The sequence below is a fragment of the Camelus bactrianus genome, chromosome 4, assembly GCF_048773025.1.
Source record: "Camelus bactrianus isolate YW-2024 breed Bactrian camel chromosome 4, ASM4877302v1, whole genome shotgun sequence".
Taxonomy (NCBI): Eukaryota; Metazoa; Chordata; class Mammalia; order Artiodactyla; family Camelidae; genus Camelus; species Camelus bactrianus.
In genome coordinates, this window is record NC_133542.1 from 67,763,469 (window position 1) to 67,776,955 (window position 13,487).

The 13,487-nt window shown below is 36.2% G+C and overlaps 1 protein-coding gene across 6 annotated transcripts in view; it reads right to left on the reverse strand.

Moving 5' to 3' along the window:
- Window positions 1–13,487, reverse strand: part of DENND1A (DENN domain containing 1A) — a 470,473-nt gene that overhangs the window by 354,432 nt on the left and 102,554 nt on the right. For 4 of the 6 annotated variants that reach the window (XM_074362199.1, XM_074362197.1, XM_074362198.1 and 1 more), the window contains exon 3: window positions 1,044–1,087. The exons of the other annotated variants lie outside the window; for them this stretch is intronic. In XM_074362199.1, the coding sequence (XP_074218300.1) occupies window positions 1,044–1,087 (44 nt within the window). The remainder of the gene's footprint in view (window positions 1–1,043; window positions 1,088–13,487) is intronic. 6 annotated transcript variants of the gene reach the window in all.

The following is a 13,487-nucleotide window of genomic DNA, read 5'->3' on the forward strand; positions in this document are numbered from 1 at the left end:
CATACCAGTTCTCTTGGGTTCCTGTACAATAAAATCGCATTACAAAGCATCTCATTATACTGATTATCCAGTATATTCCTAAAGATGTATCAGATGTCCTGCCCTCTATACAACAGACCACACTGCAAAGGTGTTACTACTACTGTACTGGATATTTCTACTCCATTATCTTTATTTAAGGACAATTTTTAGTAGACAAAATTAAATGTTTTTATTGTTTACAATGTCCCACACATGAAATGCTTTACAAAGTTGTTTTATTTAGTGTAATCAAGGATGCTTTTATTTCAAAACTGCTTTAAAAAGCATACCAAATTGCATGTTTGAACTAAAAATGCAAGGTGCCCCCAAAAGCTATGAAACATCTCTCATATTTCTCAAGATAGAAACTGGAATCCAAAATGTATAACCTGGATCTAATTATAACGGTCAGAGCAGCATCAGAACTTCAGCAGTATTTTGTACGTAAAACAGTTCCTTCTACTCTATCCCACTCCTTCCAAAATGCAGAAAATTCAAGATGATAGGACCAACTGGCCAAACTTAACTTTCACTACTATCATTAGAACCATCCTCACCCTAAAGACTATTCCTGCATGTGTATCTTCTCCTTCAAATACTACCGTAACACAGTTTCATAATCCATTTCCAATTCCAGGTTAAAACTTCCGTCCTCCTTTTTTGTTACGCCAGTTCTTAACTGCTTAAATAGCATTAAAAAAAAAAAGTTCACAAGCAATTCAAAAAGGATTTCCTAATGAACTACAGACTGTAGCATACCTCAAAGTAAAAAGTAAAATTTGTGATAGACTTTCTTCCTTACTTTCTGTGCATTTTTCCCCTGAAGGTAATACCCCAAATTTAGCACCAATATTTTCAATCCTACTTCAATGTGTTTTACTTTTTGTCTTGGGTTACTAATTACTGTTTCTCTTCCTTTCTAAAAATGCATTTATCTCTTTCAGTAAAAAGAACAGTAATAATATGTTGAACAACTCTGAAATAAATTTTGTTGTGTAAAAAATTAATTACGCATTCCGAACCTGGTCACTGTAGTCCTCCGGGAATTGCCTCTGCACCTCAGGATCTGTAAATAATTGACAGATAATATTAATTGGCTTTGGATTAGTGAGCAAGCAGAGGATCACACATTAATATTTGATCAGAAGATGATAGCAGCCCTGGCAGGGGATCCAAGGGGGGCAGCTGAGGCTGCTATGTTGATGAGCACAAGGAAGGACTCAGCAAGGCACTCCCATTACCCTCCTCCAGAAATACAAAAAAGAAAAATTTTAAAGACCTGATGCTACTGTTAACTTTAGACTATTACCTAATGCAAAAATCTTGCCAGCTGCAAATTGCCCTCGATATATTTTTCCAGAGAAAGAGAGTCTTAAACCTCCTGACTTTTCTTCTCTAATCAGAAACCTCCTTTTCATAGATACAGATGTGGGCTTGATAAACCACCTTAAGCCCCAGTTTCAAATTTTGTGTATTTGTGTGTTGGTGGAGGAGGGAGGGTTTGGGATGAGAATTCTTTCAAGGAACAAATGCAAAATTCCCTGCCTTTAAAAATAAAATATATCCTTCCCAAAATACTTATATGATCTCTTGAAAATAGATGAAGTTTTCTTCAAAACAAAACAATATACCTTTGACTTGTCAATGTAAACAAAATATCATAATATGAGATGTTATGTTCTAACATAATTAGACTTGCTCAGAAACTATAAAAATACATAGGTGAAAATATCTTTCCTGACCATCTGTTTAAAATGGAATTAATAAAGGGGTCACTTGATTCTTCAATCATAATTGCAAGATAATCCAATGCCATCGTCTGTAAGTCAATACAGAAGTGTATTAATTAAAAGCTATTTGCACTCCATTTGCTATTGATTAGGAAAACATTCAATCTTTTCTAATAAGAGAAAAAGATTTGGTTCCTCAGTGACATATTAGGGAAGTGATCAGAATAATATTTATTTGAGAAATCACATATCAATGCAAAAGGTTTATGGAAAAGCACAATATTTTAAGGTCCCCGACCACAATGATCACAATATATATTACTCAGTTTTCATGTCTATCTTTTAAAATACCAGTTTACTTCTCCATGAAAGTGAATCCATGTAAAAGTTAAAGCTCTCCATGTCACAAGATAAAAATGCAGTTAATTGTTCTGCAGTGAAGAATCAAAAAGGGAAAAAATTACAGGCCTATTCACAAACTACATTTAAATCCTAGAAATACCAGTTTGAAGTCATTAAAGTTAACAGATGTTATTTTTCAAAACACAAAACTAATAACAAAAGTAGGAATATTCAAAAGGTCACACCAAAAGCAGAGCTTCCCAAAATGGGTGGTACAGCAAAGTTAAAAATATCTGTACACTATCTCAGCCCTTCAAATGTCTTCTTGTTGACTTAAAAACTAGAATCAAATACTAGGAAGAGACCAATGATGTGTAGAGACTGTGACTAGTAGCATTCTGGAGTAATCCCTCCTGCAGTACTTCACAGGGCTGCCCTGGTGGGTCAGAGGAAGAAGCTGTTGCTTCTCTGTGGCCTAAAGTGCTAAAATCACACAAGGACTTGGCCCTCTTTTGACAGGAGGCCAGAGGGTGCTAATGGGGTGGCATGAAAAGTACTAGGTCTACAGGGAAAAACTAGCCAGCAGGATGTAAAGAGACAGCCAGATGTCCAACAAACCTCTAAAAGTGCACTGTGGGGGTGGGGTGGAGGATCTAAAAGAGAGGGCAATGGCTGTATTTCCGAAAACATACATATGACTTTGTCCAGAAAAAAATGTTATTTTAGGATCCAAAATTTGGTACTGAGACCCCTACCCATCCACCCAAAGTTCTAAGACATAGTAAAACAGAAGCTGGAAAAGCCACAAAATAATCTAAGGCTTATTCTTTTTCTTTCAGTTGTCACATGGTTAATACTCACTCTTCAACCAGAAAACTTCATACAGAAATTAAGTCCACATATAAATCTTTAATATCAGGTCCTCTTTCTTGCAGTAGTTTGCTTCTTGGGAGCCACAAAATACCAATGGAAATAAAAATGGGATAAACCAAAGACTATTTTTTGTCATCATTTTCTGAGAAGATGAATGTCAGAAACCAAAATTTGCGGTATATTCTTCAGTTTAAAAAAATAAGCTCATTTATAGGTGGAAAAAGGAAGGTTTTTAAATCTCTTTAATCAACTATGTTAACAAGAAACTATATTAATAATTAACTTCTCATTTAAAAACGTATTTTTATTCATATATACAACATAAATTGAAAAAAGAGAAGGAAACACAGATGAAGAGAAAAATCAATCTATTTTAATCCACTGAAGGTAAAGATGACCAATGAATGCCATGGGGTCATTCAAGCCATGTTATTATCCTATACGCTGCCTTAGTGGTAGGCAGCATCAACAAAGTATCATCAACTAAATTCCTTTAACTGTCCTAAGACTAACTAGAGTGAGATTCCCAGATTATAACAGAATCATGTACCAAGATAACACATGGATTATTTTTTACGATTCAAGCATAAAACTTTTGATTTCCTTTCTTTAAGGCCCTGAGCAAAACCAAACTTTGTGGGTCTTTAACACTCTCAAAAGCAGCATTAAAAAAAAAAAAAGGGCAATGCTTTTTAAAACCAAAGCCCAACCTATAAATTTCCATTCAATTAGCTCAAAGATCCAGTCTGATAGTTAATAAAACTATGAAAGCCATTTTGTAAAAATTAACACAAAAGCTAAAAATAATTTGTATGAATTTTCTTAAAATGTCTATTTTGCACAGGAGGTTGAAATCTTCTTTCACATTGAGTTGATCATGATGCCATAATGTCACCAAAATATCGACATTGGAAACATCTGAGTTAAAAAAGTCCAAATACAATCTGCTTTTCTCAAGCAACACAACACCCGCCTTACTAACAGTTTCAGCATGGCACATGTACAAAACCTAGCACCCTGCAGTTAAGCAAACCGCCTTTAAATTTTCTGTCTGGCAGCAATCCACTTGCGTGTCTGTATGTTTTTACAAGTACTCTATGTATTTCATTGCATCAGCTGCATTTCTTTAAGTTTTAAATGGTCTGGGAACATTTTATGAAATGTTCTATATCTTTATATGGAAAATAACATACACTGGAAAACTGTGCATCAGTCTAATATTTATATATCTATTTCTTTATCCACCATCCAATGCTATAATTGCTAATGTTCCAAAAGTCCTCCTCACATTCATACCCTCACCACCAAATGCAGCGTCAGCAAACAGCTAACTTTCAACACAAAAATCTGCAGGTGAGAGTACTACCAAGGAAAAAAGTAACATAACAGCTTGTTTAGGCAATTTGAATGGCAATAAGAATACAGCTATCAGCATATGTCAAATTTTTTCTCTAAGAATTGTCCCTCTGACAGAAAATTAAGAACATAATATAGTAATACATTATCCTTCTCTCTCATCAACTTTCTTCACATTTAAGTAATAGAGTCTTACAAAATTAAAAATCAACTTCATCATCTCCCAGGAAAATACTTTTCAACAAAAATATTGTATTTAAAATATCTTGCCAACAGGATGTATGGTATGGTAAGAGTCCATACATCGCTTAACCACATAAGGCTAAAACAAGGGTTTGCATCATGTCAACTTGAAGAGCCCCTACCTTCTCATTCCAGCACCAAGACTGTGCAAGAGGCTGACCCCACACAGACATGTGTGCACCACTTTTACAGTACAGTACTGGACTACCAACAACACAATCTCATTCAGGCACGGAACATGACCATGTTTAAAAGCCTATGTGTTCACAACAACAACAAAAAGATTTCAGAACAATGTCTTACTTTTTTTTTTTTAAAGAAAAGCTAAATTTCTTCAACCTCAATAGTCCATGTTTTTTGGTCTTTTGCTGTCACATACTTTTTAATCTTTAAGATATACCAGATTGCCACAGGATGTTTAATTAATAGAATAAGAGTTTGGGCAAGACTTAATGGAAAGGTACTATAAATTATTTTACACAGGCTCTAAAACCTTGAGTTCTGCCTTAGGCTTAAAGTTCCTAGAAAACGTGGTAGACAGATCTTTTACAACAGAAATGCAAAATAATTCATAAAAATACCGTGCTGACGTATAAGGGCTCATTTGTAGATCAGTAACTAAAGTGTATACACACAAACACACACCTTACCAAATTATTTTCCTGTTTTTCTCTCTCATAACAATGACCGACTCCATTTGAAGGGTCAAGGCACGACACGAACTGATTATTGAAAAATACACTGCTTCATTTTCTATGAAAGGCGTAACTAATCAAATGTTACAATCTTCTATAACTGGAACACTTTTAGGAAGTTTTAGAGAAACTGCAAATGTAGCCATTAACAGGGGAACCTAAACTGCTTTCACTTTTAGCATGCTGGGTACCAAGGCAGAAAACACGACATTTAATGCCTACTAAATTTATCTAGTCATTATCTCAAGGATATTTTAGTCAATAACTGAACACATTTAAAGCTTACACTGATAAAAATCTGCCCTTTAAAAGCGAGACTTTAAAATTAGCTACAAACGATATAATCTCATTGTTCAATTTCATGGAGTTTAAGATACTGTCTTCTTCTCCCCCAAAACCATAAATGTTAATCCAAGCTGTAATCAGATTTAATTTTCCAGATGAGAAGATGGGAATATGCTGCAAACGGGTAGTAGTCCATTACACTGCTCTTTCCCTAACGACATTTTCAAATTTTACACTCTGAAAATGCAGACCCTCAGAAAACAGTCCAGAAGCTATACATTTTGAGGACAGACTCAGTCTTTCTCAAAACACACCTAAAAATAAACTTTATTTTAATCTTCAAGAAAAGTTAATTTTTTTTGTATGATGCAGAATTAAAGTTTCTTGATAGTATGATTGCAAACTGGACTGCACTAAAACTAATAAAGAGCTTTAAGGACAATACCTATTAAACCTGTTATAGCTATAAAAAGTCAGCTTCACTTGCTTTATATTATAAAATATCTTAATCATTAGTTTAGCATTTTAATTAAATGTAGTGATTCTAGTAAATTATTTCACTTATGGTAGTTAAAATTTTGTTATTAAGAATATATTTTTGAAAGGAATGTTTCACATAGTTAAAAAAAAATGCTTTCCTTTTCCCTGACAATGAAACAAAATGTTTATGTTGTCTTTCCTTTAAAAATGTTATTGAATTAAAAATTACTTGGTTCAAAAAGAAAATCATTGGTCCCAAAATGCAGATTTTATTCTGAAATTATAAAGAAGCATAATTCACTAATTTTTTCAAAAATCACTTTAAAGTACTTTAAATGAACACTTGGTTTGCATGTACAAATGGAATTTCTTACTTTAAAAAAATCTATACTAGGCATTATTACTTTTTTGCTTTAAAACATGAATATTGTAAGACATAAAACTTTGAGTCATCACCAATTTTAAACCATGTTTCTGTTCTAGCCTTTTTCCTCAACACTGGCACTTAAAATACACTTAAATACTGCTTCACAGCAGCCAGCCTGATAACACAGGAACAGTTCACCATCTACACCTATAACAAAAACCCAAAAAGCATTATTCAGTAAAGGAGAGCACAACCCACCTCAGTATGGCAAGCAATGGAACCATTCACGTGCCAGATTCCTCCTCAAACGAACATATTCTGCCTTTCAGACATATCCTGCTCCGATGTGACTATTTATGCATAAACAGCAGACACTGACCTATTGTTTTCAGTTGTTGGAGTTATGAATGTAGTACAGTTACCAATTAAGTGAATCAACAAGTACTAAATGCATCGGCTGTTCCACAAATAATGAGTCCATTGACATTATCCGGTAAAATCTAGCGAGTTTCATCTTTCTTTCTTGAGAATGCTGATAGATTGTGACCAGTAAATGCCACTACTTACTGATAATTTGAAACATTCTTCATAACTAATTTCATCTACAGAAGGAATATAAATCTGATCCTTAACCAAACTTATGCTGCATAAACCCAAAAATCAAACAGAAGTCAAATTCCAAAGGGAGCTTTACAATGGAAAAGAGAGCCTAGGCTAGAGGGGAAAAAAAAGTCAAAGAATACATTCACTTACACTTACGTTTTCCCCTACTGACTATCTTGGTTTTCAACTTTCATTATTATTTAAATATTTAGGTTTTTAAAAATTATTTCAAAGTTTGGAACTAATTTGTAAAGACAATCAAACTGATATACATGTCGACGAAGGTTTTTAATGGTTATAATCTCAGGGTTCTATTTAATTTCTCTGTGAGTTAAGATTTGTGTTACCTCATTTTTTTCTGAATGAGTGCCATAAATATCAAATTTTTGTTCCAGTATGAATAATTACTTCAGACTTAACCTAAATGACAGCTGTGCCCTTTATGTACTACAAAAGTGACATCACTGCATATGGTCTTCATAAATAGATACATCCCATTTGTCAAATTTGGTGAAAAGACATAACTTTATTATTTACTCAAATACAACTACTGATTGAGTACCCACTACGTGCCATGCACTGTAATGGGCATTTTACATAAAACATCTAATTTTATCTTTCTGACAAAGCTATGATACTGGGATCATCATAATCAATTTGATCATAGCTAAAGAAAGCAATAGGTTAACACCCATCCAAAATTAGAAGATTAATATCTATACATGGTACAAATACTCTAATGTGACTGGCCCAGTTGATGAATAAGCCACAGTCTTTGCTCTCCAGGAGTTTACGGTCTAAACTCTAATGAAGAATACAAGGAATTAAACAAGTGATCACTACAGGCCTCGGTAAATGCCATGCTAGAGATTAACAGAGGGGTACTGAGCCTAGTCCTGGCCAAGACAGAAAAAGCTTCAGGGAGGAAGTGGCAGAGCCAGGTGGAGTCGAAGACTTCACCAGGGTTCATCTCATACTACCATGGGCCCCTTCTGAACAGTCTACAGGACAGTGAATAAGTATTTTGTGAGTCCAGGGCCCATGTTCTACTTAGCTTTGCCTCCTACAAAATGTCATGCCTGTTATTAATACCCAACAGAAATTTTGGCATCATAGAATAAATAGAATAAAATAAAACTTTTAAATACCCTGTCTCTCCAAACAGATAAAATAAAAGACCAATTTCGAAATACTGCATTGAAAAGAAGCCTTTGAATGCTACAGGCTTCCTAAAGACACACTAGCATATAGTAAGCACACAATAAATACTAGTTGTTGTTACATTATTAACCCCAGTGGAGAAATAAGCAAGCACTATAAATTAGACGGCTACAGATGTATAGGTGTGCCTCAAATTGGAAATACATGTGTTCCTGAAATAAACTTTTATAAACCCAATTAAAATTTTCCCATTGCTTGCCATTACTTACTTAGAAATGTAGTAACTTTATCAGAAACTGATTTTCTCTTCATTGTCAGCGGTTCAAAAATCCTTAGCTACAGTTTATTTGCCTCCTGGCATCTGTTTGCTAATGATCTGTAAACATCAAATGCACTAGGGACTCTCCCAGATTTACTGAAACCCTGAGGTGAATCTTTGTATAAATTGAAGGACCTTTCCGCTAATTCTTTCACTTTCTAAGTCTGCATTCTGGGTTTCAGAAACAGAGTTTCATTAAAGATTTCTGCAGTAATAATTAGAATACTACCAGCTACCACTTACTGAATGCCTAGGTATACCAGTTGTTGCCATGGGTAGTTTATTTTATTATCTTATTTAATCCTAACAACAATCCAGACAGGTAAGTATTCTTATTTTATAGATAAGAAAAGTGAGGCTTACTAAGAACAAATTCAGAGTTAAGTAACAGAGCCGGGATTCAGTCTGGAACCATCAGACTCCTAAGAATGTAATACTGGCTTTCTTTTTTTGGCTTTATTTATTTATGTCCTCCTGTTGATCTGTATTCTCATCATTATTGTGACTCAACAATAAGAATACATCTGGACAAATAACTAAAACATGTTGTCATGAAACAGGCCTTAGCATATTATGAATGAGAGCTTTCCAATTTCTCTAGTTCAATTTCTTTGCCAAGTTCAAGATATAAATAAAATGGTTCCAAAGTAACTAGCAGTCAATTCAACTGGTAAATACAATATTTATCAGATAAATTCATATTAAAAACTTAAGAGTAATTTTGAAGACTAGAAGTTATCCTTGAATCATCTATGAAAAAAAGTCACCTGCCAAACAATAAATAAGAACATAGAGAAAATGTGTATTTAAGTACCTCTAAACTACACTGAGAACTAAGGCCAAACTAGTATATACAGTATACATAAAGCTGACACTCCAGCAAGGGACATATATTATACCCATCAACCAGACCTTCTTATATCAAAATTCTGCCTCTCCGGAGAGACAAGCCATTGCCTAGCTGTTACCTGTATCATTTAAGAAGCAGTGGCTACATCCTTTATCACTTTTGTGTATATGCATAGTAAAATAAACATAACATAAAATTTGCCATTTTAACCATTAAGTGTACAATTCAGTGGCATTAAGTATATTCACATTATTGTACAACCATCACCACCATCCAGTCCCAAAACTTTTCATCTTCACCAACTGAAACTCTGAACCCATTAAATAACCTCCCATCGTCCCCACTGCTCAGGCCCTGACAACCATTTTCTGCCCCTATGAATTTAACTACTCTAGGTACCTCATGTAAGTGGAGTCATACAACACTTGTCCTTTTTCGATTGGCTTATTCACCTGGCAAAATGTCTTCAAGGCTCATCCATGTTGTAGCATACATCAGAACTTCTTTTTAAGGCTGAATAATATTCCATTGTACGTACGTGCCACATTTTGTGTATCCATTCATCTATCTATGGACATTTGAGTTTCTTCTGTCTTCTGGCTGTCATGAATAATGCTGCTAGGGCCATGGGTGTACAGATACTTGTTGGAATCTCTGCTTTCACTTCTTTTGGGTATTTATCCAGAAGTGGAATTGCTGGAGAATATGGTAATATTACATTTAATTTTTTTGAGCACCTATTCCACCTTGAACATGTTTCAAGACCTTTATGTTATAAATCCAGAATCCTTAGCCTGGCCATTAAGACCAACACACCCAATTTCATCCCTGTTTCTTTAAAAACAATCCCCAAATCTAAAGCCTGAGCAATTCACTTTCCCAAAAAACTTGACATGTTTTGCTCATCTTGCTCCTCTTCCCACATCTAAATCAGACCCTTCCAAAACACGTTCTTAGGCATCAGAATTTATAAATATGGCCAAATGTATATTATTATATGAATTAACATTCAATCACACTAGCACTTAAAAAAATAATGAAAGAGACAAAGAGCCATGTCCTCCATCAAAAGTGCAAAGAATTTTGACTGTAGCTGGCAAAGAAACAGCAAAGCACACGTTCCCCAGCTCAGGAAGCCCCTTCACTGGCTTTCTAGCACTTATGGTCAGCCAGCTGCAAATTCTCAACCCTTTCTAAGTTCCCTTCACATTTTGACATCCTTACTGCGGCTATATGCTGGCTTCCTCTAGAGCCCTCTCAAGTGCAGACTGTTCCCTCTCCACCCCCCTCCTCCCACTGGTGGGGTAGGTGGCTCTGTTCCTTGTTGTCACTTCCAGATCATTCTCCGTCATTTTCCAAAATCCCAGACTTCAACCTCAAGTCACCAGACTACACTTCCCTCCCAACTCTGCTTCTGTCATCGTCTAATCCCAGGGTCACCCCTTATTCCTTAAGTCTGAAGAATCCTGTTGCACTGCCACTCACTCCACCACTACTCCCACCACAATCTTACCAAGTTTGCTACATTTTCACATGGATGATCCCTCTAAATGCCTGAATTCCCGATTCCTTGCTCTCCTCCCCATCAAGGATCTTGTCCTCTATTCAATCTCAGCTACTCACTCCTGTGGTCATACACAAACTCTATAGTTACCAGTAACTGAAACTCCCTCAATAATCACAATTTTAAGCACCTCTGTCTCCAACCATGACCTACCTCCTTCCCTTCTAGTTGATGCCCTATGATATCCCAACTGCATCCTTCAATCCCATAGGGACACACACTCTAACAGTCTTCACTGCCCTTCATCCACCTCAGGTCTACACTATCCTCCTTACCTAACTTAAATTCTGCTTTGTAACTGTGCCTTTACAAACACCCTTGACTCCTTTGTGCCTCTCTTACTTTGTCGGTCCCACTTGGCAAAAATCACAACCCTTGTTAAATTCAGCTAGCTACCTGCACCCCATACCTGACTGTGGTTGGAGAAAAACACACAACTATGCTGACTGATCTAACTTCAAATTCGGATTGTTCACTGTAAGTGAACTTTGATGCAACTTAGTAATCATACCACATTTTCCTTAAGTCATTTACTCTCTCACTCTCCTTAGTGATTATTTCATACTTTCTCCTTTCCCATTAAACCTCCAATTTCTCTGTGCTCAACTGCCACTAATTATCTTATTCGCCCCTTCACTGAGAAAACCAAGCAATCAGAAGAGAACTCTCGCAAGCCTCTGCCACCACTTCTACCACTTACTATCATCTCTGACTCCACAGATTCTGCCTTCATCCTATTAATGTAAAGAACTATCCATGCCCCTCGCAAAGGCCCCTCCTCTACTTGTGAACTAAGATCCCATTTCCTCTCACCAACTCCGACATTGCTCCACCGATTCTCTTGTTCTATTAATTTTACCTCTCTACTGGATCTCTCCCATCAGCATGCAAACATAGTCTCATTTCTGTAAATATTTTTAAAATGTCAGGCCCACTTCCCCACCATGGCTATCACCCCATTTTTCTCATTCTTTTTAAAGTTATATTCTTTGAAAGAGTATCTATACTCACTATCACCAATTCCTCTCCTACTCTCCTGAACCCATGCCTACCAAGCTTTCACTCCCCACTTCTCTGAAACTATTCATGTACCAATGACATTAACATCAATTATTAATCCTCAGTCCTCATCTTACTTGATCTTTAGCACCATCTGATGTACTTGATTGTTTCCTCCTCCTTAAACCAGTTTCTTTCTTCATGTGGCTTCCAGAGCATCCCATTTCCCTGTCTCACTGCTTCTCCTTGGGCTCCTTGCTGACCTCTTCCTATCAAAGAGCCCCAGAGTTTAGTTCTTGGACTTCTTTATTTTTCCTTCTTGATATGCTCCTTTGCTGGTGTCTTTCAGTTTCATCACTTCAAATACAAATATGCACTGTCAGCTTAATATTTCTCCAGCTCAGACCTCTCCCAGTTCCAGACTCATTTATCTAACTGTCTACTCAACGTCTCCACTTGGATGTCTAATAGACATCTCAAATTTAACATGTCCAAAACTGAACTCCTGATCCTTCTCTCACATTTCAGAACCATTCTGTCAGCCAATCTTGTCAACTAAATCTTCAAAATATATTCAAATTCTGACCACTGCTCTCCACCTCCTCCACTCCCACTCTGGCCTAAGTCCCTATCATTTGGATTACTACAATAGTCTTCTAAAAGGTTTCGGGGCTTCTGCCTCTGATTCCCTATAGAGTTTTCTCAAAACAGCTGCCACAGTAATTCTGTCAAACTTAAGTCAGGTCCTCCTATGTCTTCCCTTCCCCAGCAATTCTCTGACCTCACTTCCACTACTCTCCCTTATGATTCTGTTCCAGCCACACTGGTCTCTTTGCTGTCCTCAAACATGCAAGCCATGCCTCCACTTCATGACCTTTGCCCTTGCCATTCACTGTCTCAGATAAACATTAAGGAATGGGGCCTGTGTTATTTTTCTCTTTAGCACATTTACCATCCAGCATACTACACTTTCTTACTATCTGTTTTCTCCTACTAGTACATATGCTTTATCCTGGAAGGGATTTTTGCCCTTTTTGTTCATTACTATATTCCCAGAACCTAGCAAATAAATACTGAATGAATGAAAGAAGGAAGTAAGGGAGCAAAAATTCAACCATCCCTTATGGCAAATAATTTGGCAATATGTTTCCAGAGCACATGTGTGTATATACACACATAATGTATTATTTATATCACACATGCTCTATATATTATATATGTTATTATTATATTATGTTACTATTACTGTTTGTTACTACTATTTTTACATTACTATTATGATACCTATTACAGTCTTCTATGGGCCCTCCAGTATGAGAGAGGCTGGAAAGCTAAAAACTATTTTTTAAAGGAACTTGCAACTAGGATACCAGGTGTGATTTAGGTTCTGCCAATCAGATCCACCTGGTGAGACTTGAAATCAGCACAGGCACGAGGGGAGCCAGGAGGTAACATGAGGAATCTATTTTTCTGATGCAGAACTAGCAGGAGTAGTATGATGGATCTGGAGGCAACAACTGTGATGGAGACTTCCTGAGCCCAGATGGCAAAGGTGGGAATATCTTGGGGCTGACATTTGGGGTGGCAGCTTCCAGATTC